The 27,590-nt window shown below is 45.6% G+C and overlaps 1 protein-coding gene across 1 annotated transcript; it reads left to right on the forward strand.

The window, feature by feature from the left end:
* SLC1A4 (solute carrier family 1 member 4) lies at window positions 1-27,590 on the forward strand (the record flags this gene model as incomplete). Its single annotated transcript, XM_084262001.1, has 8 exons — window positions 1-512; window positions 10,546-10,588; window positions 11,951-12,013; window positions 18,990-19,156; window positions 22,070-22,303; window positions 23,417-23,611; window positions 25,019-25,153; window positions 27,356-27,590. 8 exons carry the CDS (start codon window positions 1-3, stop codon window positions 27,588-27,590), a joined length of 1,584 nt encoding a protein of 527 aa, XP_084118127.1.

A 27,590-nucleotide genomic window follows, 5' to 3' on the forward strand; every position in this document is an offset into this window, starting at 1 on the left:
ATGGAGGCGGCAGATGAGGAGAAGGCGGGCAACGGCCACGCAGAGGGCCCGGCGGCGGCGGCGAAGCGGGGAGGCGGGGGCCGGCTGCGAGGCTGCCGGGGCTTCCTGCGGCGCAACGCGCTGGTGGTGCTGACCGTGTCGGGCGTGGTGGCCGGCGTGGCGCTGGGTGCCGCCGTGCGCGGCGCGGCGCTGGGCCCGGCGCAGGTGGCCTACCTGGCCTTCCCGGGGGAGCTGCTGCTGCGGATGCTGCGCATGGTGATCCTGCCGCTGGTGGTCTGCAGCCTGGTGTCGGGAGCCGCCAGCCTGGACACCCGCTCGCTCGGCCGCCTGGGAGGCATCGCCGTCGCCTATTTCCTAGGCACCACGCTGCTGGCCTCCGGCCTCGCCGTCGCCCTCGGCTTCATCGTCCGCCCTGGCGCCGGCGCCTCCGCTCTCAACGCCCCCGGGCTGGGGCTGCCCGGCGCTGTGCCCCCTAGCAAGGAGACGGTGGACTCCTTCCTCGACCTCGTCAGGTGAGGCCGCCACGCTCCCCTCCATCCCCTCCCCGCTTCCTGCCCTCCCCGCCGCAGCCGGAGGATGATGACAGACTTGTCGATGTTGCACGCTGCAGCCTGAGGCAGGGGAAGCCCTCCCCTCCCCTTCCCCCCTCCCCCTCCTTTTTCTTTTGAACATCCTCCTCCTCATTCATCTCGTCCTCCTCCCCCTCCTCGCTTCTCCAGAGGCACGACTTTCTGCCCCGGCTCCCGCAGCCCGGTGAGGTGTAGTGCTGTGTGATGCTCTGCCTCTCCCTCCTTTATTTTTAATTTTGGCTGGGTGGCTGAGAGGATGAGTTGAGGCGTGTTCGGACCCCTGGGTGTCTGGGCCCGTTTTTGGTCCCGCCTGGAGGGAGAGCTTGCCTCGGTGCTTTGCCTTGGTGCTTGCCACTCTCTCGGTGCTTGCCTCAGGACAGGCACGGCCTTGCTTGGCACCTGCCCCTGCCCCACTGCCTGTCGTCGCTTGTCTCCCGCGGGCAAGGCAGGGCAGGGCAGCTCTTCCCATCCCTCACACGCATCTCTTTCTTTTATCCTCTCACCCTTTACTCAGTTTGCTCATAAAAATGCCAACCTGCCTCTTAAAGTCACTCCTGTAGGTGCAGGCATGGAAACGCTACCCCGTATTCCCGTTGAGGACATACCCTAAACATGGGCCGGCACGAGGACACCCTGTGTGTTCGTGAGCTTCCCATCCCATCTCTGTATCTTGCAAAGACAAGACTCGCATTCCCCAAAACTACCTGGAAGCAAGGCTTCTGCTTCTAACCAGATCATAATCCTTTTGTTTTATTTTTATTCCTCCTTGGAAAGTTTTGGACTTCACCTTTTTTCTTCCTCCCTCCCCCCCCTCCCCCCTCCCCAGTCCATGTCCTGTTGAGATGTGTCCAGCTCGTTAAATAAGAGAGGAAAACTTACACAAAGGAGACAAACATCCAGTCAGCTTTTTGAGTATCAGACGTCCAGCTGCAGTTTCTTTTGCTTTGATGAATCTTGGTACAGAATCACAGGTGTGCTTTTTTTATCCCAGTGGCTCTGCCACTTTATCAGACCTGTTGGACTGTCATGAAAAGGTGTGTTACAGGTGCCTGAGAAAAGCAGTGGAATAAAGGAAAGCTGGGGAGCAGCAGCTGGGTCTCTCCCAGTGAGCGTAGCGGAGGGAGTGATGGGAAGTGATAGCACATCAACTGAGAGTGTGGAGGCTTGCTGAAACGCTGGGAGGTGAATGGCATTGGAGGTGGTAGATGTTGTGACCAAGATGCAAACAGAGGAGTAAGGGAGGTGACCTGTGTACCAGCAAAGTGGCTGGAGAGCTGTACTTAGTAGATATGTTGGTAATTGCAAAGCTGGGGCCTGGGGGGGTGGGGGGAGAGCGGGGCGGGGGGAGGCTTTTGTTGAGATGGTTTGCTTTCCTTTTAGGAGCATAGTTTTTCAGCTGAGAGACTTTTTCTCCGTGTCGGGGTAAACAGATGCAGTAGCAAAGATAAAAAGAGTTTATTAAAACCCCCTGAACAGACAACAGAAAAGCTCAAACCCAAAACTGTAGTTACAAATCCATGTTAATGTCCTTCTCTCCCCCAGAGAGAAATATGTTCTCTTTGGACACCAAGTAAGCCTGGTTTGTCCCATTGGCAACTGTGTACTTGATGTCCTCAGCCCACCTCTCTAAAGGACCAGCAATTGAGAGGACCTCTCTTAAGGACCAGCAAATCCTGACAGAGCACTCAAGAGTAGGTGGGTGGCTGTGAAGTTGACACGGAGTTGAATGGAAGTGTAGGCAGGTGAAGGAAAATCACAAAAGGATTGAGCACAACTGGGAGAGTTGGGAAAATGCCTGTAGCGGTGTCTGGCCCCAGTGCAACCCAGCATGGCTGCTGTAGCTGGTGTTTCGTTCCTGTGTCACCATGCAGAGTAGGATGTAGCGGAGAAACTGGACAGGGATGCTCCTCCAGGGAGCTTCAGGTTGTGGGTAACATCTGTGGAGCTGGGAGCAGAAAATGCTTCTTGCTGTGGTCTGTCAATGCAGGTGGAGAGTTCATCTTCGAAGGGGTTGCAATCATGGTGGGATTGAGTCCTTAACTTCAAAATAATGCTCATGAGACTTGGGTAAACCATGTATGCTGCAAAAGAGCTTCCTTCTGAGAAATGAGAGGCCGGGGGCTTTCCCCCAGTGCATGTACAGTGGGCTGTGAATTCAGCTTTTTCTTGCAAGGGCAGCTGCAGCTGCGTTGTTGGGCATTCCAGTCATCTGGCAGTGACAGCAACATCCAGTCAGGAAAAGATTTGTTTGGACATGGCCATCACTAGAACTCCCAGTCTCAGCACAAATTCCCAACAGACCTAGGGATGCAGTGAGCTTATAGGATTTTCTGGAAGTAGTTATCTCTCTCCATCTAATTGTTATTATTATTTATTATTTTATTATTTGTTGTTTGCTATTTTGAAACTGTTCTTGAAAATGTGGGTGTTCAGGTTTGAGCATTGATCTCAGTCCCTGCTGGGGTGGGAAGCACCAGAGTAACCTCATCTTCAGTTAAGGAGGCCATGAGTCCAGAGGGCTGGAACCCTTGCCTTTGGTGTGGGTGGGTGTTGCAGCATCCTGCTCTTCGCTTTTCCTTTTCTCCACCATGAAACTTTGTATTAGACGCAAGAAAACTGTTTTCAGTTGTGTCACAAGAGTGGAGGTGTCCTTCAAGGCTTCACTGCTGGCTTTCGGACAAAAGGCAAAAAGGAGGCGCACGTGGGTGCCCCTACAGCAGCGAAAGCAGATGTAAAACAAAGGTGGTGAGGAAGATATAGCAAAGAGGAAATCACAGCTGTTGAGTCAGTATGGGCCATGGCTTCTGCAGGGATAGCGTAGGGTGTCCTTTCCAGGATGAAGATCCCTTCTGCTTTTGGGAAGTGTATTAATGACCAAAGATGCTGCTTCCCGTTGTCGCACATTGTCTGGAGGCCTGCTTAATTCTCAGTTGTGGTTTTCCATCTCCAAGTCTAAATCTTCCACACAAACACCCAAAAGAGATTTACCTTGGGCTTTGGTTCCAAACGAATGATGACTGGCTGGTGAACCGAAAGGTTGTCTCTCTCTTGTTTTGTCCATTGACCATAATCTCCAGGTCTAATTTACCTGCTTTCCTCTGGCTGGAGGTGCCAGAGCTCCCTCCTATTTTTCCTTGTGGCAAGTACAGGAGTCTGTACCTAGCCAGGGCTTAGGCACAATGTTCTCTGCCCCAGGACACTGGGTAGGGACAGCAGAGCTTATCCTGAAGGGGCCTTTGTGCCCCACAACATGGATGCTGATGGCTTATCTCATTTCAGCTCAATCATGCCAGCAGGTCTTTGGCTATGTTCATCCTTTGGGGTCCTCCAAAGACCGGGAAGGGCTGCAGCTCAGTGATCATGCAAGAGTTCAGAGGTGCTTCCACAAGGCTGGTGGCTTAAAAAAACCCAAACAAAATGCAAAAAAATGGGGTGATCTGTGATTTCCTTAATTCTGCCCTGCGTCAGTGAAGAAAGACAGGCTTCTCCAGAATCCCTAGTTCAGGATCTTAGATTAAGCCAGGCACACTTTTGCTCCCTGTGGTCGTAGCTGAAAGCGGACCTTGTGAACATCAGAGTGTCTGGCATTGAGAGCAGCAGGAGTACCGACTAGGTGAGTACTGAGTGCCAATAGAATGTGAGAAGAGTGAAGGGAAATGTTATAATTTCTTTCGTCCCTTACTCTTTGTTGCAAAGCAATGGAGAATGAAAAGTGCTTGTCTCTTGGCTCTGAAGTGGGTAGCAGGTGGAGGAAGAGGCTGTCTGTGATACAGTGGGCTCTGGGGCTCAGCACCCACTGGCCAGGTGACACTGCCAGGAGCCAGCTTGACTTAGATTGTGCCAGGAGAGAAACGGGTGAGGATGAGAGGTGGTGTGACAAGGATGTGACTCCAGCCACCAGCTAATGCAGCCCACCTGTAGCTTGTTGGAAAGCAGTTGAAACAGGAGGACCAAGTGTTTTGCAAGAATCTATTGATTTGTTAACACTTTTGATGGGTAGTTGTCAAGACTGAATGTTTCAATAAGGTCAGAGTTTTGTTTTAGCTCTGATTTTATATTTGCTGATACAACAAAATGAAAACAGTTTCACAGGAACCTATTGATACTGTCAACATTTCCAACAGTGGGTGAACCTGGCATTTCATTTCAGTGAGGTCAGTGCTTTGCTGTAATTTTATACAGAAGACTTAAATCAGAAAATCTTGCTCATCAAAAAGGAACGTTTCAACAAAATATTTTACAATATTTTTTTAGTGAAAAAAAAAAATCTGGAACAGGCCTTTTTTTGCTCAATTTTGGGATGAAAACATGTTTTGAAACTGTGGACTTGGCTTTAGGAAGGGAATTCTGGTTTTAATCCAGCTCTAGCTGTATTAGTCTGGGGGTAAAAGGAGGTAGTAGAATCATCAGCGTTTTATAGGAAGGGTACACAGAGGTCCAGGTGTCTGCCTAGAGCAGTGGAGTCAGGATTTCTCAGGCTGCAAGGCAAGTCTGCAAAAGCATTTCTAAATTTTATTGCTCCTCACTGCCCTTTCTGTCTCTCTGCCAGAGGTTGCCAGATGTGCTGCCAAAGGGAGTAGCCACAGTGCCATTAGCAAGCCCGTGTGATGGCTCCAAAGGGAGCTGGCCAGGGGGAAAGCAGCTTGAGCTTCAGTGTGGGGAGAAGCATTGGTTGCATTTAGCTGGCTGGGCTGAGGAGCAGATGACCAGGTTGGACCATGGGGTCACTCATGCAGTGACCCCCCCCACGGGCACCAGTCACTCCAGTAGCACTTGTCTCTTACGGCCTTGTTTGTCCCAGTGAGGCACCCAAAAGCAGCAGCTGTCTCTGAAATACTGACGTGGAAAGAGAGCAAAACCTGACTTTTAGGCAAGGAGGGGGATGTGCCACTGCAACTGTAGCGATGACTAGAATAAGAAGTGGCTGGGGAGCAGCTGCAGTTACACCAACGGCTCGTCCCCAAGCTAACCACCGGGTTTCATAGCACTTAACTCTGGGGTGCCCTCAGAAAAAAGGGAAGCAGTAAATGCCCATCTCTGCCTGTGTCGTTTTCCAAGCCTGGGTCCTCTCTTGAAGTACAGGGATTGCTGACTGGTCTTTGCAGGAACAGCTCAACGTTTTCACTCATGTGCCAGCACTGTCTGGTTGGCATTTTTTTAGGAAGCCTCTGAACATTTCTGCTCCTTAATTGAGTTCTATATCTTCCTTAACTTTTAGTACCAACTTCCCCCTAGATCTGTTTTATTTTCCAAGCAAAAAAGATGCAGACTGGACTGTTAAGGCAAAAAAAGTATCATATATTTGCTACAAGTAAAAACTTTTCCTCTGTATTAAAGCAAATGTGTGCACTCACAAATATGTGTCTGTCCAGGGCAGGTATTGTACACCCATGTACGTAGCAAGAAGCAGATGAGAAACATTGCTGTGTGCTACTGAATGAAAATCTTGGGACAGTAAGAAAAAGGAAGGTGCTGGAGCTCTGGCGGGTTGCCACAGATGGCAATAAAGTTGCTGTCAGAGGACTGCTACTGTTGAAAACACTTCATTGAAAAAGAAAACCAACCCAAACCAAGCCAGGAGACAACGCAACACAGAGTATTTTTTTCTAGGCTTCCTCACAAAAATATGTTTTCCAGCAGCAAAGTTCTTTGGCATCAGATGCAGAATCTTTTTGTAAAAGCAGTGCAAGAAGAAGGTGTAGTATTTTCGGGTTTCATTCTGCTTGCCTGGATTTCCCATCATGGTTTTGCTGCCAGAGCAAAGTTGGTTGTAGAGCTCTAGCAAAATAATTGTTTAGAAACAGTTATTAATAATAACCCTTTACACATGTGATGAAGGAGTTCCTGTGCCATCCTTATCCCACCAGTGGAAAGATGGAAGAGAGGAATTTGCCCATAATACCAAAGTTGAGAAAGGTGGGAGGTACAGCCTCTTTTTGTTCCCTTTACAGGTCCAGGTTTCTTAAAGTGACCCAGGATTCCCAGTAGCAGATGCTGCGGCTGTACTAAGATTTCTGTTAGAACAAAAATACCGTCAGAGCTTCCTGGTAAAGTTGGTTAGAGCAGTAATGGTGCCCTTTTGCCTGGCAGGGAGCTGCTTTTCATTGGAGAAAAGGAAAAAGCTGCGTTTGTTCAGCTGTGTATGGGGAGATGGTGTGATAAGTACAGTACTCAAAAAATACTCAGATCCTGAAACTCCCGTCCTTGGTGCTGCCCCTCTCTGGTTCCTGTTTTAAGAGGATCTGAGAAGGGTGCTTGCTTTCTCACACTGTGTCGTGCAGGTACATGGAGGTTTCCTAGCTCAGCCCAGCTGCTGCTCCAGCCCCAGGACGCAGCTGTCACCCTTGACAGCTGTCCAATGGTTTTCTGATTATTTTTTTTGGGTCGGGGGGAGAGGGTAGGAAGCTGTCTCTCTGCAGCAGGCAGAGAGAGGCTTTTCTGTCTGGTGCACGGCAAGGGGAGTACCGTAGTAGTCTGTACTACAAAGGTGGTTGGATCCATGTGTGGATAAACCATCCCTCTCCATGGAACGAGGTCCCAGCAGCAGTGAAGGGTGTGTGGGTTGCACACAGCCTGTCTGTCCCTGGGCTGTAATGTCCTGCATCACCAGCAACATTGAGTTTTGTCTTTCTGCATCACGGCGCCAATGCTGTCTGATCCCAGACCCCTGTGCTGGGCTCCTTATCACCCAGGCTCATGTTTTCCTCAGCAGTGTGCTCTTGCAATAGCCAGTATCTGCTTCAAAAAGGCAACCGTGTTCTCTAGCACGGGGCATAGCAGTGGCAGGGCCAGGGCAATTGGAAATGGCAGCGATAGTCAGGAATCCGGTGGTACAGCTGTGGTGATTTCTTTAAACTCTGGTACGGGCTTTTGAAGCTAAAAAAGCCTTCTCAAGAACTAGTCCATGTGGAAAAAATGACTGACAGAAAAAAATTACATTTAATTTGCATGCCCAATTACCCAGCTCATCAGCTTTCCTGTTCACTGGTTCACCCGGGCAGGAGGGATGTTTGCGCTCCCCCATGCGACTCCTCCGCTGGGGCTTGGGGTCAGGGGGAATGCTGGCTTGCAGGGACAGAGCTGGGTCCGGATCTCTGTGGTGGGTGAACTTTGCCTTGCTGCGCGTGATGAGCAGAGCCCGCAGGCACAAGCGCATGATGAGCTCGGGCAGGTCACCAGCCAGCTTTTGGCTCTCCCTGGAGCACGCAGCATCCCCACCTGTTTGGTTTTTTGGCGTTGCTGTGGTGTTCTTGCACAAATCTGTCTTAAGGTAAAAACCTGTGGTCCGGCCCACACGTAATTAAAGCTTCATTTAATTTGCCTGCTGACTGATCCTAGGTGAACAATGAGTGTAGTCTGTACAGAACTCTAAGATAAGCCATTTATTTGTTGGCTGCTTTTTATGACCTGATGCTCTTTGTTCTTAAGCTTCAGGATTTGAAACAAAGAGGAGGAAAACATTATTTTATGCATTGTTGGGACTTTGCAGTCAGGTGTGCTTAGAACTTAGATCGAGCAAAAACACACAGCTCCTTCTGAGCTGCTAAATTTAAGATCCACATTTTTCTTTTTACTTGGTGAATTATCAGAAATGCTTTTTGCTGTCCTCAGAGTCGAGTCCCACAGCCAGTCCTCCAGCAATAAATGCGGATATTTGAATAGTTGTAATGCTGTTGACATTTGAAGCAAGAACCTGCCCCTTGCCGTGCTGTAGCAGGGCTCCTGGCATCACTCAAGTATGTGCTTTAAGTACATGCTTGGAGTTAAGTTAGTGTTTAATTACTGAGGCCCATGCCTGACATACTGTGTAAATTATGGAGGCTTTGGTTTCTTGGCCACATTCAAACATCAGAGAACCATGTTGTTTGGGCTTTAGAATTGCTTCCTTTGGCTTTGTTTCGTCAGGATGGAAAAGTTGATTTAAAAAAGAAAAAGTAGTGTGATTTCTGGTTGATTTTCAGTCTTTTTTATTCTCTTTCCTCCTTCATAATCCAGTCAATTGTCAATTTTTTTTAAAAAATAAAATCCTGCTATGAAAAGCTGAAAAGAAATATCTTTCTTCTCCCAGTAGCATGTTTGTTTTGTTTTCTGGGCTTTTTTGTTGCTTGGGTTTTTTGTTGTGGTTAAAGCCGAGTGCCGGTCCCGGCCCATCTGTATATTCTATACTGTGTTTTACTCCTGATAAAAGTAAGTTTGCTTTTACTTTGCATGAGTTTTTCATCCAGCAGAGGGTTCCAGCTGTGCAAGGATTTACGTGCGTTAGCTGTTCCCCTGATCTGACTTGACCAGTTCTTGAGCGTCTTTGCACACTTGGAGCTTGCTCTCAGCCTTTCACAGAATCACAAGGTGATTTCAGACAGAGATGTGTTGTCAAACTGCGAGGAGAAAAAGTAGCTGTTTCTTTCACGCTCCGTGGAAGGTGGATTCCAGAAGCCAAATTATTCTTAGAGCAATTTGGCTTTTGCAGCTGCCCTCTAATGCAGCAGAGAGAGAGGCTGAGGGAGGTCACAGCAGCCACTTGTTTGATGAAGGTCCATGGACTTCACGTTGCTGTCAAGGCTGTGGGAAAAGCCTCGCTGTACAGCAGGATAACAAGAGCCATGCAATGGAAAAGACTGAAGCCCTTATCTGTGCCATACCTCAATCTCCCTCTTGCTTTCGAAGATTTGACTGTGCTGCTCCGTTTCCCGCCGTGGTTTGGATTTGCGCTTTCCATGTCATTCCTAGGGCAATCACAACGGAAAGCCTGGTTTAAAATCATGTTTGCCAGGGTGGCTACAGCAAAAACTGGTGGGGGGATGGATGGCAGGGCATAGCCTGCAGGTAGCTGCAGCTTTCCATCAGCAGTATGAGGATCAAAGGCTAAGGAGCAGCTACCCAAATGTTTTCTGCCACAGTTAACTGGCTCTGGGTAAGGTCCGTTGTTGCCTTACTGTAAGAGTTCTTGCGCCTCCTTGATGCATTCGGCTGGCAGTTCATACCCCTAACCTTCCTGCCCCCACCAGCTAGGGTCCTGCTGTGACCCCAGAGATTAGCTTTTATTCCTATTTTGCTTTCTGACACAGCAAAAAAAGCTGCCATTTGGCTTTGGGAACATGCGCTCTTTGCCCACTATAAGGGGGAAAAGAAGTGTAGCATTAAAAACAACTGTAAAATACAAGAAGTGACTTTTCCTTACGTGGTTCAGTTAACCATTTTTACTGCCCTTGCTGGTTCATAGATGCATTTATTCCCCAGGTGCCCAATAGAAGTGTGTGTGACTTTGCTATCCTCTCTGCACAGACCTGAAGCTGGATTTGCATTTCTCTATGATGGCACTTCTGAATTCAGATGTTTCAACTTCTCAGATGAGTTGCCCCCCTACTTTCGCCTGTGCTGCGAAAGTCCAAGGACTACTTTAGTCCTTGCAGGCAACTCTGGCCCATGATACTGCTCTGCTTTACCTCAGTGTTCAGGGAAGCTGACCTTGTTTTATTGAAGGGTTAAGCTGTTCTCCTAAGTGGATTTTGCTGATGGGATTGTCCTTCATGTTGATGCTGTGAGAAAAGTGTAATCACATGAGTAATGTTAAAAATCTTACTGAGCCTGCAGGCCATAAGCTCTTGCTGCAGCTGTTGTGGCTAAGGCAGTTTTGTAGCCACTGGCTGATGAGTGTGTACAACTAGCATTAGGTATACATTAGTTATTAGTTATAACCACCTGATTGCCTCTGGGGTCCCATCCCAAACGGTTAGGCGTGGCAGACAAGCAGAGACCTCTTTATGTGAGCAAAAGAAAATGGCATTCACACTGCTGGAGATGTAGCAAGACACTCAGCATTCTATGCTGCCAGAGTGTCTTCTGTAGTGTGTACCTCACTAGTGCCAATATGCCTGCCTTTGCAAAAGGAATTCTGTTTCTGAGAGTAAAACACCTTAATGTGTTTGTTTTATAAGTTCCATGTAACATATTTCATTTTCTTGTTTGTATTTTACAGAAACCTGTTTCCTGCAAATCTTGTTGCTGCAGCGTTCCGAACGGTAAGATATATGTGCATTTGGGACATGAGCTACAGTGCACAAAGTGACTGCCATTTTTTGAAGAAGAACTGGAAAGAGTGTGTAGAAAATACCAAAAGTTAATTTACTAATAGTAGGTGGGGTTTTTAAAAGCACGCGATGTGGTCAGACATACGACTGCCATGGCAAATGGTTTGATCTTGAAAAACATTCCTCAAACAAAAGTGTATTCATAGTCATTGTTTTGTGCCTCCATCAAAAATGTTCTTTAAACTTTTATGCTTTGGGTGCTGGTTGTGGCAGCAGTGGCAACTCTGCTTTGTGCCAGGCTGCTTATCACTTTTCAGGAGGTAGCTGGGAAACCCTTGGCGGCATAGTTCAGAGCTTGGCTCAGAGCAGGCAAGACTAAAGACTTTTAGGCTCCTGTGTGTGTATTACCTGTTGCCTGACACTTTATTCAGGGCTAAGTGTCATAGGATGCTAACTGGCACTGGAACATACTGTGTGCCCTAAGCTGATGGACAACAGCTGTGGGGCTCCAAGAAGATTTTGCTTATTGCCAATTTTAGATGTTGGGACAGACACTGTTGAGAATATTGCTAAGGGGCAGAGTGATTCTTTGTGCTATGGGAGCAGAATAATAGTTTTTGCCTTCGTGGTATGCTGAGGTTTGCTTTTGTATCAAACAAGGTCAAGCTCTTAAAATCAAGTTCTATTTTGAGTGTATATATAATATGGTACAAGTAAATATGCCCTAAATAAAAATAGGAGCAGTACAAAAGTATCATTAAGACAAGGATATTCATTGATACCTTGAGTGTCAGGGTTCTGTATGTTCAGGGATGAAATAAGGAAGTCCTCTTTTCCTCTGTGCTGCTGTTGTGACAGGCAAATGGCAAGTACCTGAGCTTTTATTTCCCCTTTTACATATGTAAAGATAACAAGCCCAAAGAAGCTCCCTGCTTTTGTGAGGTGTCTAGCTTATTTATCAAAGTAAACCGTTGCCCTAGATTTTAGATATTTTGCTGACAATTTTAATGTCTGCTTCACCCTTCTAACAGTGAAACAGTGCCAGTGTCACTTGTCTTGTGCAGGAAGCATGGTGTGTGAGCAGCAGCAGGGTGCAAAAAAGGGGAAATTCCTTGGCTGCTACCCAAACCTGGGAACTTCAGTGGGTCACAGAGCACTTCTCTGTTGCCACCTGGGGAAGGAGCTGCATATGCTCTCACTCCTTTTTCTTACACAGACTTGTTAGCCTTCATAGTATGGTCTCCAGAACAGGTCTTCCTAACAGTAATCTCCTTGCAAAGTGCTAGATGACACGGTCATATTGATGATGTGATCAGCAATCATTGTGGGTTTGTTTGTTTTTCTTACCTGCAGTATGCAACAGAATATAAGATGCTGCTCAGAAACACTACCTCTGGAAATGTCACCTGGGAAAAGGTAAGATTGCTTCTTAGGGTTTTATACAAACCAAATTTGACTACTTCACAGACTTTAATCCTTTCCAGTGGTCATTGGAAAGAGACACAAGTACTTTTCTTTGCTTGGAACTGATACACAGTCTAAGCCAGATGAGTTACCTACAGCTAAGGCAGCTGTGATGCATAGGAGAGTTGGGCTCAACTGATTTGACCCTTGACACATTAATTTTAGGCCACGGTCTCACTTGATCTAAATTTTCATTAGTCACTCTGCCTAATTTTTCCAAATAACTTTCTGGAGACTTGAAATTAAACAGCAATCAGTCTTGCTGAATATGTCCCTTAAACCTTACTTTCCATTCACAGTTTGGAGAGAATGAGCTTCTTTTTCCACTACCTAAGACTTTTTGGTTTGTGGGTTTGGTTTTGTTTTGTTTTTTTTTTAAAGAAAAGGTTAGTTGAGATCTTTTTGCTTGCTGCTGCACTGCTGAAATGTTGTTTGAAACAGTAACAAGTGGTCTGAAGGAATAAAAATTACAGACAGAACATTACAAATAGGCTGCCATTGCAGTGGCATCAAAAAGGACACTGATTGTAGGTGTAGCTGAGGTAGAGAGTGTTACCTTCCATATGTAGCTCTTATGACTTCTGGAGATGTTCTGTATCCCATCAAACGGCATCTCTGCTGTAGGACAGGGGTATCAGAGACAATATATTGCTGGTCCATCAATAACTATCATTGTCTTACAGGCAGCATGCTATGAAACAGACCAAGTATAGCAGCCTGTGATGTGTCACCTCACTCCAAATGAAGTATCCCATGTGCTTTCAAGGGATATTGGGAAGACAGGTCTGAGCCTGGAAATTACTTTCAGGGTTATTTTCTGTCTCAGGCTTATTCTGGCTCTCTGACATCAGTGTCAAACGTTGGGTTACTGTATGTTTCATACGATTTGAATGCCCAAGGTGCAAGAGCCTTGTAATGTTTGTATTTGCCAGGGAAGGGTTCAGCTGGAGCTTGCCCACCAGTTTGTAAAACCATCAAGGAAAAAGCAGTTTATGCTCATCCAGAGGGACTCTGAAGCATTTGGGGTCCTGGGGTGCATCAAGACGAGTGTGGCCAGCAGGTCGAAGGAGGTGATCCTCCCCCTCTGCTCTGCCCTGGTCAGGCCCCACCTGGAGTATTCTGTCCAGTTCTGGGCTCCCTGGTATAAAAAAAAGACAGGGATCTCCTGGAGAGAGTCCATAGAAGGACTACGAATATAATTAAGGGCCTGGAGCATCTCCCCTGTGAGGAAAGGCTGAGTGAGCTGGGACTGTTCAGCCTAGAGGAAAGAAGACTAAGGGGGGACCTAATTAAAGTCCATAATTATCTGAAGCAGGGGATGCAGGGGGAAATGGCCAGACCCTTTTCAGTGGTCTGTGGGGATAGGACAAGGGGCAGTGGCTGCAAGTTGGAGCTCAGGAAGTTCCACACCAACATGCGGAAGAACTTTTTCACAGTGAGGGTGACAGAGCCCTGGCACAGGCTGCCCAGGGAGGCTGTGGAGATATTCCAGACCCGTCTGGACGCCTATCTGTGCAATATGTCCTAGGGAGCTGCTTTGGCAAGGGGGTTGGACCCGATGATCTCTGGAGGTCCCTTCCAACTCCTATGATTCTGTGATTCTGAATCTCTGAGTGCAGGAAATACCGGTGGCCTCACTAGCTCTCCTAGCCGCGCGTGGTGCCTGAGCTGGCAGTGCTGAACAGCGTGTTTCTGAACTCTGCCTTCAGCCAACAGGCTGAACTTGCAGCAGCCCTGGAGGCAGGGTGACAGGCGACTTGGGTGGCACAAGAAATGAACAGGGGAAAAGTCAGCCCTTGCCTAGAACCTCGCTGGGGAAGAAAGCAGCTCCATCTGCCTGGGCTCTGCCCTGTGCCAGTGAGGTTGCGTTAGCCCAGATCTACACTCGCCCCATCTGATGTGGATGTGCAACAATGACTGCAGAAGGGCCCTGTGATCCCGGTTTCTCTTCTCATGCTGTTGTATTGTATTGTATTTAGCAGCCTCGTGCTGCTAAAACACAAGTTCAGTATGAAAGGCTGCAACAGTGTGCACTTAGACACGTGTTTGCTAGCAGAGCATAGAGTTGTTCTTCATTTAAGCAGGAGTTATTGAAAGGTGGATAAGACTCTTATTCGCCTTCAGTGTCAAGTTTGAAAGGGGCTCCCTGGCAACCAAGTGCAGATCAGGGCCAACCTTATCCATTGGGCATAGGCATGGCAGTCAAGTACCTTTTGATGCTTGTTCAAGGCCATCACTCTTCCTCAAGAGATAAAAATTTATCTTTTGCAATGTCAAATGTGAGATTCTTTTTCGGTTTTCTTTTTTTCTTGCACTTATCAGAATTCTGTTTGATGCAGTGTCAGAAAAACTGTTCTGAATTTGTCACCCATGCCTGTTTTTGCCAGCAGTTATGATGTAAAGGTTATTTCCACTATCACTTTTCCAAAACTTTTCTTCAGTTGTTGGATCAAAACCAGAGCTGAGCTTTAATTCCAGAAGACGCCCTACTGTCTCTAGGGAAGAGTGAACCAAATAAGAAGGAAGCATCATCTCAGTTTTTTTTAACTCAGTTTCAGGACTGGTCTGTCCATATTACTCATGGATAGATGAGGATTAAGTTTGGAAAGGAAGAGTATGATTTTTGGATAATAAATAGTATAAATACCGTAGTGATAAAAGTTGGGTGTCAGGGAACTGGGATGCTATTCCTATCTAATATTTTCTTTCATCAGCAGAATATTTAACTGAAGAGGAGAAATGTTTCCCTTCCAACTCTCCATATGAATAGCGTAGAGCAAAATTTTCCATTGATTGTATTTTTCCCCTCACTGGTTAATAGGTCCTGTCTTCTCTTGCTGTTGGTATGAATAGTGGGGCACGTAGATGTCTGCTCAGCCATGTCCTTTCTGTTGTTTCACATGCTCCCCTCATGTTTACCTAGCTTTTATGGCTACATCCTCTGTTTCTTCGGCAGCAAGGCTTCCTGGGGCATGGACTATCTTAGTTTCCCATCTGCAGCACAGGGAGACTGGAGGACTCCAAGTTCCCCTTGTGGCAGCAGTAAAAATACACAAACTGGTGACCACTCTTCTCCACATCACATGGCTGCATTTGCTTTTCAGCCACCTACTACTGTGACAGCTCAATGTCAGCAGTTGTTTCCTTTGTTTCAAGAGCTAAAAAACAATAGGATCTTCAGAGATTCAAGGACCAGAGGAGGTCCATGAATCTTCCTACCAGAACACATAATTTCAAGCAAACAATAATGTGTCCCATAGTTTATCCATGAACAAAGCTCTCATTAAAGCTGTTTTTGTTTGGTGTCCACAATGCTGCTTGGTTTGGCAGCTCCTTTGGGGTGATGCTCTCATGTTGGAGTACAAAAAGGCTGTTCAGCATCTGCCAGTTTTAGAGGCTAGGACTGAGAGGATCTTCCGCTGAGAATTTACTGCTGGACTCTCAATATTGTGCTGCAAGGAGGTGAAATTCCCTGAATGCTGCAGTTTAGCCCCTTAAAATCAAGGAGACAATTTCCTGCAATATGTTACCACTCCGTGCAAATGATGGACCTTCTGCCTAAATCTGTGGTGGTGGAAAGCCATGGGGAATGTTGTGTGTGGTAAAGAAATTGGCTTGAGAGCAGGAGAGAGGGAAAGCAAAACCTGAAAGGGAGAACAGGATGACAGTAAATACAGGGATACAGCTAAGGAGTTTTTGATGGCTGTGCACAGAGTCCTTCCTCTGGTCACCAAGAATTCAAGGGTCCCTAGATCACAAGAGGACGCTTGAAGGAGTAGTAAGTGTGAACAGTTGGGGAACAGCAGCACCAGTGATCACAGTGCTGGGAGCAAGGTAGAGACATCTCTGAGGGTCACTCCTGTCTTGTTCTTGAGACTAGACCTTTAAGAAGTCCAGATGGTAGCAGGATGCTGGGCTTCAGACTCGTGTTGCTGCATTTAATGAGTTGAGAAGCAAATCACCAGTAGAAGGGGTTTAAAGGGTGAAGATGCTCTGTAAAACATCCCAGTATAATGAAATTCTCTCCCAGTAACATCCAGGTCAGGATCACGGGCACTTTCAGCAGCTGGAAACATTGAATTTCTTCTGTTCCATAGCAAAATTTGATACCTATTTTTTCTGAATGAGAACCAAAACAGAAAGGCATTCAGTGTTTTAAGGTTTTTAATTTTATTTTATTTTTTTTTTAAAAAGAATGTTTGACCCCCTTATGGCAAAATTATGTTCCAAGATGAACTTTTAATATTAGGCTTATATCAAATGAACCTGATATAAGATGTTATATCATAAAATAACAAGTTGGAAAAACTATAACAAAACCCAAAACCCCAACAATGTGAAAAGTTCTGTCAAAATGAAAAAGTGTTTCATTCAATCCGTGTGAATAAAGTAAGTGTTTCTTCTCTGGTATAAAAAAATGTTCACATTCTGTCCAGGTTGACACTTCTCAGGGAAAACTTTGGTGTTGATGAAATGATATAGCAGCATTATTTTCCTATACAGTTACTTTCTTCCTGCTAATAAATGAATCTAAAAATTGACATCTTACATCTGTTTGTGCATTGTTACTGATAAATTGTCACTGAATTTATTTGTTAGATTCTCCTTAGCCTTATGGTAAAGCTTACCTCCTACCTTATTTACCAACAGAAGTGGAAAACAGAAAAATGTGTGCATGACATACACAGGCAGTGGATTCAATTAATAGGAGGGGGTATTTTTTTTTCCTAATATGTCTAATAACAGAAGAGCTTAGGGCTTCCAGGCACACAAACCAGAATACAGACAAAATGATCCAGACAGAAAAGCGTTACCCTGTATGGAGAAAACAGCACATTTCTTCAGACATCTCCAGAGATACACTGCACTCTATTGTTAATATCATGTCCATGCTTTCAATTCTTTCAATCAGAAATCAATAAAATACTGACGACATAGCCCTAAACAAGCAAAAACTGCAGATCCTATATCTAATTATTTTGTAGATAGCACATAAAAAAGCCAGAACCTTTGTTTTTAAAAACTTTTTAACAGAAGTTTAGCCTTCTTGCTTTTGTGTATAATTTATGTTTTATCCCCTTTCCTGCAGTACTTGGTTTCCTCCTGCCACTCAGTCAGTCCAGTTCAGCAGTGTGTACTTCCAGCAAAAATACCATCTCAAGCAGGCTGGTTTTATCAGATTCAGCAGGTCGCTATCCTGAGTTCTTTAGTCAATATTAATTTCAAGCTTTTAGCTCAGAATATATTTTTCTTTCCTAGTGTTGAGCTAGTGTCTATTTAAACTAGCCAGAAGGGCAAAACTTGTACACAAACCTAATCTGTTTTAGAAGCTCTTCCAAATAAAACAACAATTTGACATGTTGAGCTTGTACTGCCAAACTTGAGGGGAGGGGGGGAGGAAATCCCAGTTTGTCAAAACAATTGTATTTTTACATAGCCACAAGAGCACTCATTCAGTTCATATGATACTACGTTGCCAAAGAAGCTCCAGCTGTCTTTGAGAAACAAATCCTGAAGTAGAGCGTACTCCTGAGTTGAATAGTTTTTGTCAACAGGTGGATCCTGGTTTCATCCTGTTACCTTTTTCCATACAGCCACATGATTTCTGAGAAGGGGAACAGGTATTTCTTATGTTCTGTCTGTATCTCCCACAGCTGACGTGGCCAGATGAATGAGTGGGTCTCTACAGTTTGCTACCTGTCTCTGCCCCTCTCCCTCCTTTCTGCTTCATGACGTTGATTTTCTCATGGTTTTCACCTTAATGTAAATTGCACTGAAGTGATGGAGGTGGCAGTTCCTGAGAGCAGATTCTCATCAGAGGTGTCAGGAAGAACGTATTTGGGGCCAGAATGCTGCAAGCCTGGTGTAGGTGTTGATTGAGGTGGTAGAATATCATAATGCTGACAGTGAATGATGCTTGGTGGAATAAGCAGAGCTAGGAAGTCAGTATCACCAGTATCTGCCAATCATACCTGCATTCTCACCCACTCCCTTCATTCCTCAGAGAAACAGGGAGGAAAGTTTCAGTCTTTCAACTGTACTGTCATTTGTGCCTGTGCCATTTCGTACCTGCAGCAGGGCTTGTCTTGAGTAAACTGGGGAGATTTCCTGTGTAGGTCACTGAGAGCACATGTATCGTATTGAAGTTGGCTCTGGTGAAGGCTGCACATCGAATACTGTGTTCAGTTTTGGGTTCCTGAGTGTAGGAAGGACGCTGAGGTGGTGGAGCATGTCCAGAGATGGGCAACGAAGCTGGTAATGGGCCTGGAGCACAAGTCTTATGAGGAGCGGCTGAGGGAACTGGAGTTGTTTAGTCTAGGGAGGAGGAGGCTGAGGGGAGACCTTATCGCTCTCTACAGCTATCTCAGAGGAGGTTGTAGTGAGGTGAGTGTTGGTATCTTCTCCCAAGTAATAAGTGATAGGACAAGAGGTAGTGGCATCAAGTTGCATCAGGGCAGGTTTAGATTGGAAATTAGGAAAACTTTCTTCACCAAAAGGGTTGTCAAACATTGGAACAGGCTGCCCAGTGGAGTCACCATCCCTGAAGGTGTTCAAAAAACATGTAGACATGGCACTTTGGGACATAGTTTAGTAGTTGTGGTGGTATTGGGTTGAGGGTTGGACTTGACGATCATAGAGGTCTTTTCAAACCTTAAAGATTCAGATTCTGTGGCATGAGGGGAGGTAGTAGCAAGCCCTTTCCTTTTCCAGTGAATCCATGCCAGCTCATAATTAGGGAGATTTGTATCTGGGTTGCATCCAGATCTTATTTGGTTGCCTTCAACAAAATTGTTTTTTCCTTCCCAAAGTGGGTTCTGCTTGTTGATTTCAAATCAGTTGGGCAGCAACAAGATGAGGTGACTCTTGTGCTGGGTTTTGTGCTTGTCTCACATCTAACAAGCTTCTTTCTTTTTGTTTGCCTCTACAGATTCCTGTTGGTAAAGAGATTGAAGGGATGAATATCTTGGGACTGGTGCTGTTCGCTCTGGTTTTAGGAGTGGCACTGAAAAAGCTTGGCCAGGAAGGGGAAGATTTAATTCGCTTCTTTAATTCATTCAATGAAGCAACTATGGTCTTGGTTTCCTGGATTATGTGGTACGTATGTGACTGCTGATACCTCTGTAGTACAATATTATGCTCAGTTCAGGAATCTCACCAGTTATCCATTGCTCCAGCTTTTTCCTATGAGATCCTTCATCACAGCAGAAGTTAATGGCACATGATGGGGTCTTTTCTTCTTGTTTGTGCCCTCTAATTAGATAGTCACACATAGCTTAAGGTATCAGTCTGGAACACTTCAGAGGGTTGCTTTAAAATCCTCTCCATGGCTCCTTTTTGATTAATTAGCAGAAGGAAGGCTTTCTGTTTCAAAGCAGCATAAGCCCATGGCTAACTGACATTATGTGCCTAGAGGCACTGGCCCTGAATGAATGAAGGAGATGTGAGCAGGGGAGGAATAAGGACATGTGAAGGCCAGGGATGTCTGTGTTTGGAGTGCACTTTCAAATTCATACTCGCAGTGTCCTGCCTTTTTCTGTTGGTTAAAAGGTTACTTGTACTGTCCTGAAAGACACCTGAGGACATCAGAAGGTAGTCCATTTGTTGGTGTTGGTTTGAGAGAAGCCTGGTTGAGCTCATGAATACAGAGCCCCACCTGTCCACTTGCATCAAAGCGTGAAGGAAAACCTACATCCCTTCGTATGGAAGGGAGGAGCAGTCTCCAGATCTATCTATCATTTCCATCCTACTGGAACAGTAGTGCTGGCTATTGAGTGTTTTTTCATCATTATTAGCAGAGCCTGAGTTATGCAGTGGATCTTTAAATCTCTGTTCCTCTTCTAAGATCAACTTTCAATTTCATGGGTGAAGAAGGAACTAATGTTACCAGCAGAGAGATCAGCTATTTGTTTCTTGCTTGTGCTTGCTTCTCCAGAGATGCTTCTCTCTTCGTTTCACATCCCCGAGAGAAGGTATTTCCTAAGGTTGATTGTTTCTTTTGTCTCCTGCCTATTAATGAGCAAATCCATTATTTCACTTACTTCCAGTAGTCCAGACATGTTTGTGTTGGTCTGACCAATCTCACAGATCTTTTGACACAAAGAAAGTATGCATGTTAGGATCTGGAGCACACTGAATTTTCTCACTAGGAAAGAAACCAGTGTTGGAGTAGGCAGCCACCTCTAGAGAGTGGTCCAGGCCACCTAAGCTGCAGTATGACCAGCCATCTGACCACGTTTTCTGTCAGGCAGAATGAATCTGGGCCTCAGAGCAGTATCATGGCTGTTCTTTTGCAGCTGGATAGGTCTAAGCCGCTCCTGTGAAACCAACAGTACTATCGCCCCATGGAAGAACAAGAATATTCATAAGGACAGCTAGCTAACAAATTAGCAGTGGGACATTTCTCCCTCTCTTTCCAGAGCTGTTAGAAAAGCTATAAGCTGCTGTTAGCAGAGCTATTTTTTTCTACCTTCATTCTGCATTTTTCATTCCTACCATTTTCCTCCCTGTAGAATGTAGAAAGATTTTAACAAAACACCTGATTTCACACAGGCAGATCTCTCTGTTGGTTGCTGTCATAAGGGATTGAAAAATTCAAAGTCTCAGGGCTTAAGTCTTTTACTCTTGAGTGTAATTCCTTGGGCAGTGAGTACTGACAGGAGGCAGTTCTTGTATTCAGCTGATTACAGTGCTAACACTTCAAGCCAATCAGTTGGTATATAATCCTTTACTTTGTGGATTACCAAGACCACAGCTGACTCTTAACGCTGCAGTGCACTGTTGCCCTTACCCGTTCTCTTTTCATTCTTTAAGGCTCTTGTGTCACCCTTAGTATTTATTCAAAATCTGTCCAGCTGCACACGTTTCCCAAAGGATAATTGGAATGGGGGAAATGATATTACCGAGAGAAAAGGCAGCTTGTGCTGCCTTCCCATTGAACAGCCACTCTCGCGTTTAGCAGCACTTTGGTCTCAGCTTTCCGTTCCTCTCCAGCCTCCCTCTTCAAGGGGAGGGATCCAGTCTCAGCTCTGAGCCCAGTGTTCATGCCTGCAGAGCTTGTGCAGGACTGGGGTTCAGCTGGATCTGGCTAACCGGGGTGCTCAGAAGCATAGTGCAAAGGGTGGGATGGTGCAGAATTGGAAGAGGCTAAGTTCAACAGGTGGGTTCAGAAGGCTCCCCTAGAGATGTGGTCAAGAGAGGACAGAGAGAGGATGCTCATGCTGATCTGGGACATAAGGAGGTGCTCTCTGCACAGGACAGAGGAGCTACAGAACCAGTGAGGGAGAGGCAGACTAGGAAGAAGTTAGTGATCTGGGCAACCGTAAGGCTTGTCCCCCTTTACAAACTTTTATATGCTTAACCAAATCTTCTGAAGTTTGTCCTGACTCCACTGAACATTGGCATTGGATTGGAGGGAAGAGTGGGAGACAAAAACCCGTTCTTTTTTCCTGAGAAGTATGAGACTTTTGTAGTCACATGTGTGCCTGGGGCAGGGGTTTGGAGAGCTGGGTGATCTTTTAGTATTTCTAACTTAGAAGCAGAAATGGATGGAGCATGGCCAACATCACCAGAGGCACTCGGACACAGACATCCCAAGTAGAGCTTCGGAGGAACTGACCCTGGGCCTGAAGGGATTCCCACAGTTCATCTAGTACCTGTTGTGCTGTAGGTGCAATAGCAATTCTGCCTTCTCAGGGCTGTTCCCTGCTGCACTACTGGGACCAGAGGTGTGGCTGTAACTCGCAGGTGGCCCTTCTCCTGGCGCAGCTCCAAATGTTCCTGACAAAGGAAACCTCAAACAAATGCTGACGCCTAAAGACGTGGCACATTTCTAGATAGGTGGCATGGGAACGTACTGTGTACGTGGCTGGTGGCTTGAGGGACACTCTGGAAGCCTGATCATTTAACTTAAGTCTTTTGTAGGCAAATAGCAGAATTAATTGCTATCTTTGGCATGTGCAGCAGCAACCTTTAGCTGAACTCTCTGACAGACAATGTTTCTTTACACAGGTATGTACCTATTGGCATTATGTTCCTTGTTGGGAGCAAGATTGTGGAGATGGAAGATATTATGCTTCTGGTGACCAGTCTGGGAAAGTACATGTTCGCCTCTATTCTGGGCCACTTCATCCATGGAGGAATCATTCTGCCACTTATTTACTTTGCATGCACACGTCAAAATCCGTATCGTTTTCTCTTAGGACTTATCACACCACTTGCCACTGCTTTTGCTACCTGCTCCAGGTGGGTTTCTGTGCTGCTTTTGGGAGTACAGCCTTGTTATATTTGTCATTGTAAAGTGGTTCTATTCCAACACCAAACTGTGTTGAGTTTTAGGAGTGAATGTTGATCCCGAGATTGCAAAAAGAATTCCGAGCATAGGAAGTCTCACTGCTGCCAGCAGCCTGCCACACAGCACATACTGATAATCAGCTGTTGAAAACTCTTCCTGAAAATACTGGGACTGTAGCATAATGCTGACTTGGAAATTTTTTTGGGAAAAGGTGAAAGAACTTGCCTTAACAAGGTCCAGCCAGCTGTCCTTTTGATTTCAAGTAAAGGGAGGGTCAGCAATGAGGGACTTTGTCCTGACAAGATCAATTCTCCATGTTCAGAAGGATCTGGAAGAAGTTTAGTCTAATTTTGCAGGAACAAAGCAAAATTACTAACTAGTATAAAGGGACTTAACATTACTGAATGTAAAGATCTGGCCTGACCAGCTTTTATTTGTCATTACTGAACTATCAAACATGTAATCTACACTTTTATGAAGGGACAAACACCTGATCAAATATCATAACCATATAAAATCATTTCAGGACTACTCCAAAAGTAGATGCATGTCTGTCACAGGAGCTTAAGTACATGATCTAGGAGAGGGTTTATGAATAAAACCATGTAATTTATAATGCAAGAATTAAGGCTGGCAGTCATGATGATGATTATTGTGTTCATTTGAGAAAGTACTAGTACAGCATTAACAGAGATTACTGTGGAATCTGTTGTGTTTATATTGTTATCTGTTGGTACATTTGGTGTTTTGAGACTTGACCATTCCACAGCCCTGTTAGGCTGCATACTGTGTTAAATATGTGTTCTTGCACCTGAGAGATGGGAGTCCTTATGAGCTATTTCAGGATGGAGGCAAACTACAAAATACTGCTGCTCAAGACCAATAAGGAAAGTTCCTCATTGCTACCATGACAGAGAGGCACTATAAAATGGCATTGTTATCTTGACAATCCTGTCTGCAGCATGTTAGAAACATGAAAGCCATGAGATACTGACTTTCTGTTCAGTGCACCTTCATGCTCTGTGTTTGATTATTTTTTCCCCCACCCTATTCTCTGTTTCTAGCTCAGCCACTCTCCCATCCATGATCAAGTGTATTGAGGAGAACAATGGAGTTGACAAGAGGATCAGCAGGTTTATCCTTCCTATTGGGGCGACTGTAAACATGGATGGAGCTGCTATTTTTCAGTGCATGGCAGCTGTCTTTATTGCTCAGCTGAACAATGTCGACCTCAATCCCGGCCAAATCTTCACAATTCTGTAAGTTGCTTGCTATTGCAGCCACATCCTTCTGGCCCCCAGACACATCCTGTGGTCTCTCTGCTAATAGCTAGCAGTTTGCATTCCACATCTCTGACCTAAAGCCTGCAAACTGCTATGAAACAAAATTATAGGGTGATTAAAGGATGGAGTCTTTTAAGCTTTGTAAGATTTGCCAGAATCTCGATTTAATAAAAGGTGGAACCCGGGAGGGGTAATTGAATTCTGAAACAGACCTGGAACTATTTAAAGCTGTTTCTCACAAGAAATTCCTCTCCTTCTTTAAGCATCTCACTCCCTCACCCCTCCACTCACCATTAAGGTGGTAATTGAGGCATGCAGGTCTACCCAGAAAACTACCCTTGATTCCTCCTCTGGATGTCATAGAAAATCTTCCTGACTGCTCCTCAGTTCCTTATGTATCAGTTTCATACTAAAGACTCTACTTACTTCTGCCCTTCCTACCATGGCATTGCTGGCTCTCCAGGTCAGACACAGAGGGTTATTTCCCTCCTGACTGCTTTGCCCCATTACTCTCCTTCACCACCTCATTCCTGCCTCCTTCTCTAGTACCCTTCCCACATCCTATATCCCATGAAGTGTCATTCTCTTAATTTTTCTCCTCAAAATCCCTCCTACAAGGAGTTCTAGCCCCTCGCTGTGCAGAAAAACTGTAGCCGTATCTAGCAGATGCCTCCTAGGGGCAGTTCCTGCCCTTTTTTCCCCTCCCCAACGAGGTTTTATTTCCTTCCTTATTGCATTTCCCAATGTACTGTTTGATTATGTAGGCAGGGCTGGAAGGTTATTGTCTTTGCAGATGGCCAAATTTGCCTTTCAGGTACTTTTAGTGAATCAGGTGTTAACACAGGCCTGAGGATTATGCAGCGAAGGCCCAAGGAAAACTCAGTTTTAGACATCTGCACACAAAAAGGTGTGTGGTACATGTCTGTAGCCTCTGCACCACAGGTTTTCACCTCCTGACTTAGGGTCTGTGTTTGAATGCAAATGATAGACAGAGAAGGGACAGCACACTGCATAATACATTTGGGGTCAGGAGGTATTAATGTGCTCGGCATGTTTGACCCGACATGTGACTTGGATATGTCAGTAAGGCAGCGGGATATGGTTGTGTCAGTTGGGTTTCTTTCCTGCAAAGGCACTCGTGGTATTAAACACAGAGCCATTGCCTTGGTAGCTGCTGCGGGTTCCTGCTGAGCAACTGTGCTCTGTACCCATTACTTTGCGTCAGCCAGCAGAAAAGGGTTTGCATGGGCAGCAAATGGCCTGTGTGTGCCACGGTGTAGAGTTTGTTTACAACTTCCATAGCAGGGAGATGTGTGTGACATAAGTATAGAAGGATGAGTGCTGCGGAGCTCTTGCTAACCGGGTATGTGAACTGATTTGCAGTGTGACAGCTACAGCATCCAGCGTGGGTGCAGCCGGGGTCCCAGCCGGAGGAGTCCTCACCATCGCTATCATCTTGGAGGCCATTGGACTTCCCACCAACGATCTCTCCTTGATATTAGCAGTGGACTGGATTGTGTAAGTACCTTAGGCCGCACGGATCTGCTGTTGTGTGACATGCAACATGCTCAGCAGGAAACGTAGGGGAGGGTAGTCAAAGTAGCACAGTATAATATAAAACCCTACAAGATACGGCTGCCTACAGGACAAATAACTCTTGGTATAATGGAAAAACTGTTCCCTTCTCAATTAAAGCAGTTAGTATGCTAAAATACCTCTTCAGCCTTTTTACTCAGCATTTATTGAAATATATTCCTTCCTGGTTTCAATTCTGTTTAGAAGGATTGTTAAACGTTTGTTCAGGAAGGTGTTGATACTGCTGGAGATTAATTGGACACTAGGAGGGAAGAGGGGGAAATGAAAACTGCCTCTGAATAGTGGTGGAAAGCTTTCTTGGTCACATATGTGAAGCGGTCTCCACCAGAAGCTGTTGTCAGCAATTGATTGAACTATTTTTATAGTTTGAGACCAGTCAAAGCATCCACAGAAGCATCACAGAGGCGCTGTCCATTGGCAGGGCAGGGACACAGTGCTTGTGGCACTCATTACAGCTGTGGGCAGTGTCACGACTCGAACGTGCTGTTGGGAGTCACAAGTGCAGAACACAGTATCACCACCTTTCCTTTCCATCTTGTGGGAAAGAGCTAAAAGGTCAGACCTTCGCTCAGCTGCTTCTCTTTCCAATAGCCGTTCCCCTCCTCGAAACACGAGAGATTATCTCCTTGCCCAGGTCTGTTTGCAAGTGCTTATCTCACCACTTAGCATAGTTATGTCCATGTTAAGGGCTAAATTTACCTTCTGTACTATCTAAATTAGATTAAGGAATGCCTAGAAAAATTGTTTTGTTCTAAATATTGGAGACCCAGCCAAAAATGCACAGTAAGTGCAGATAGTTTCTTATAGAATATATGAGCCCTGTGTCTCTGCTTTTCCTCTAACCAGCATCTGAGCACTCATGAATTACAGCATGCTTACAGTTTATGTGCTAGTGCAGTAAGCATGATCTGATCATTTAAAAGCATGATCTGCTTTAAAGCCATCTGAATGAAGTTGGGTAGTGGGTTGAACTCACTAGTCAGTACAGGTCAAGCAATCTGAATCCCATTGGGGTTTTTTCCAGTTGATGGTTTCTGGGCAGTTCCTGGTTTGGACTGTGTATAATCCCTGTGCATTGCTTTCTGGAAATCCCAGCATATGGAAATCAGGATGCCTATGGAGAGCTTTGAATTCCAGAGGCTGATGAAGAGGGCAACTCTATAACCTCTTCTCACACCATATGTATCTGTGGAGCATAATCATACTCCTACAGATTCACTGGGGCCATCAAACTTTTTTTTTTTTTTCTGGCACCTCGTGGGGATCAGCCACTTCCTAAGGGATTAGAGTAGCAACGGTGTGTTCCGCAAACTGTACTTACAAGTGCTTGGAGGCAAGAGTGAAAAGCTTGTGCTCCAGGCTGCCCTCAGCCTGCTGGCTGCCTTAGTTTCAAGTTATGTAGCATCCCTCCATGGTCAACGCTGTTGTTCTAGTCATGGAGTCAGGGGGGAGGAGGGAGGGAACAGTCCCATGTCTTGTATCAATGCCAGCCATTTAATTACCAGAGAGCACCACAGTTACAAGTTGAGTGTATTGAAGTTAGGCTGCAGAATGACTATCAGAAGCCTCAAAAGGCACTTGAAGAAATGGTTCTTCTTTATTACCCATAAAGTTCCTGGGACATGTCTGGTGTCATAGGACCAAAGATTAGGACAGGTACTACTAGCAAGAAATCCAGAGAACACAGTCATTCTTCTTGTTTTTGGAAGGACCCTTTTAAGTAGGTGTTTGGGTTAAGGTATGAGTCTCTGTAGTTAAAAAAGAGAGATGGGTGATCTGAGTCACCTTCTGGATAAGCAAATTAAGTTCCTGCTCTGAACTTGCAGTTGAAAAGTGCTGGCCTAGGGACAAGGAAGGAGCCTGAGAAAGAGTAGTAACATTGCTAACCCATTAGTTGGTGGTAATGGTTGGGCTGATCTTAAACCAGCTGTGGTCCACATTTTTAGTCCTGAAATGTTGGTGATGCTTTGGGGAAAATGCCTATAGTAACATCATCTCCTTTGTTTAGCTCCACTGATGTTAGTGGAGACAGGAGGGGGGTGAGTCAGGTCCCCGTACTGTGTTGTAACTCTTTTAAGCTAAAAGCCTGGTGCTTTGTTTTTTTTTGTTTCTGATCTTAACCAGGGACCGAACCACCACAGTTGTGAATGTGGAAGGGGATGCCCTAGGAGCGGGCATCCTTAATTACCTGAATGAAAAAGAAAGGAAAGACAAAGAGCAGGAGCTAAAGGAAGTCAACGTAGAAGCAGTTGCTAACAGCAAGTCTGAAGGGGAAACATCGCCTTTGGTAACCCACAAAAACCAAGTCTCCAACGTAACCAGTCCAGCAGACCCTGAATCCAAGGAATCAGTATTGTGA

This window comes from Gallinula chloropus (genome assembly GCF_964237585.1).
Source record: "Gallinula chloropus genome assembly, chromosome: 3".
NCBI lineage: Eukaryota > Metazoa > Chordata > Aves > Gruiformes > Rallidae > Gallinula > Gallinula chloropus.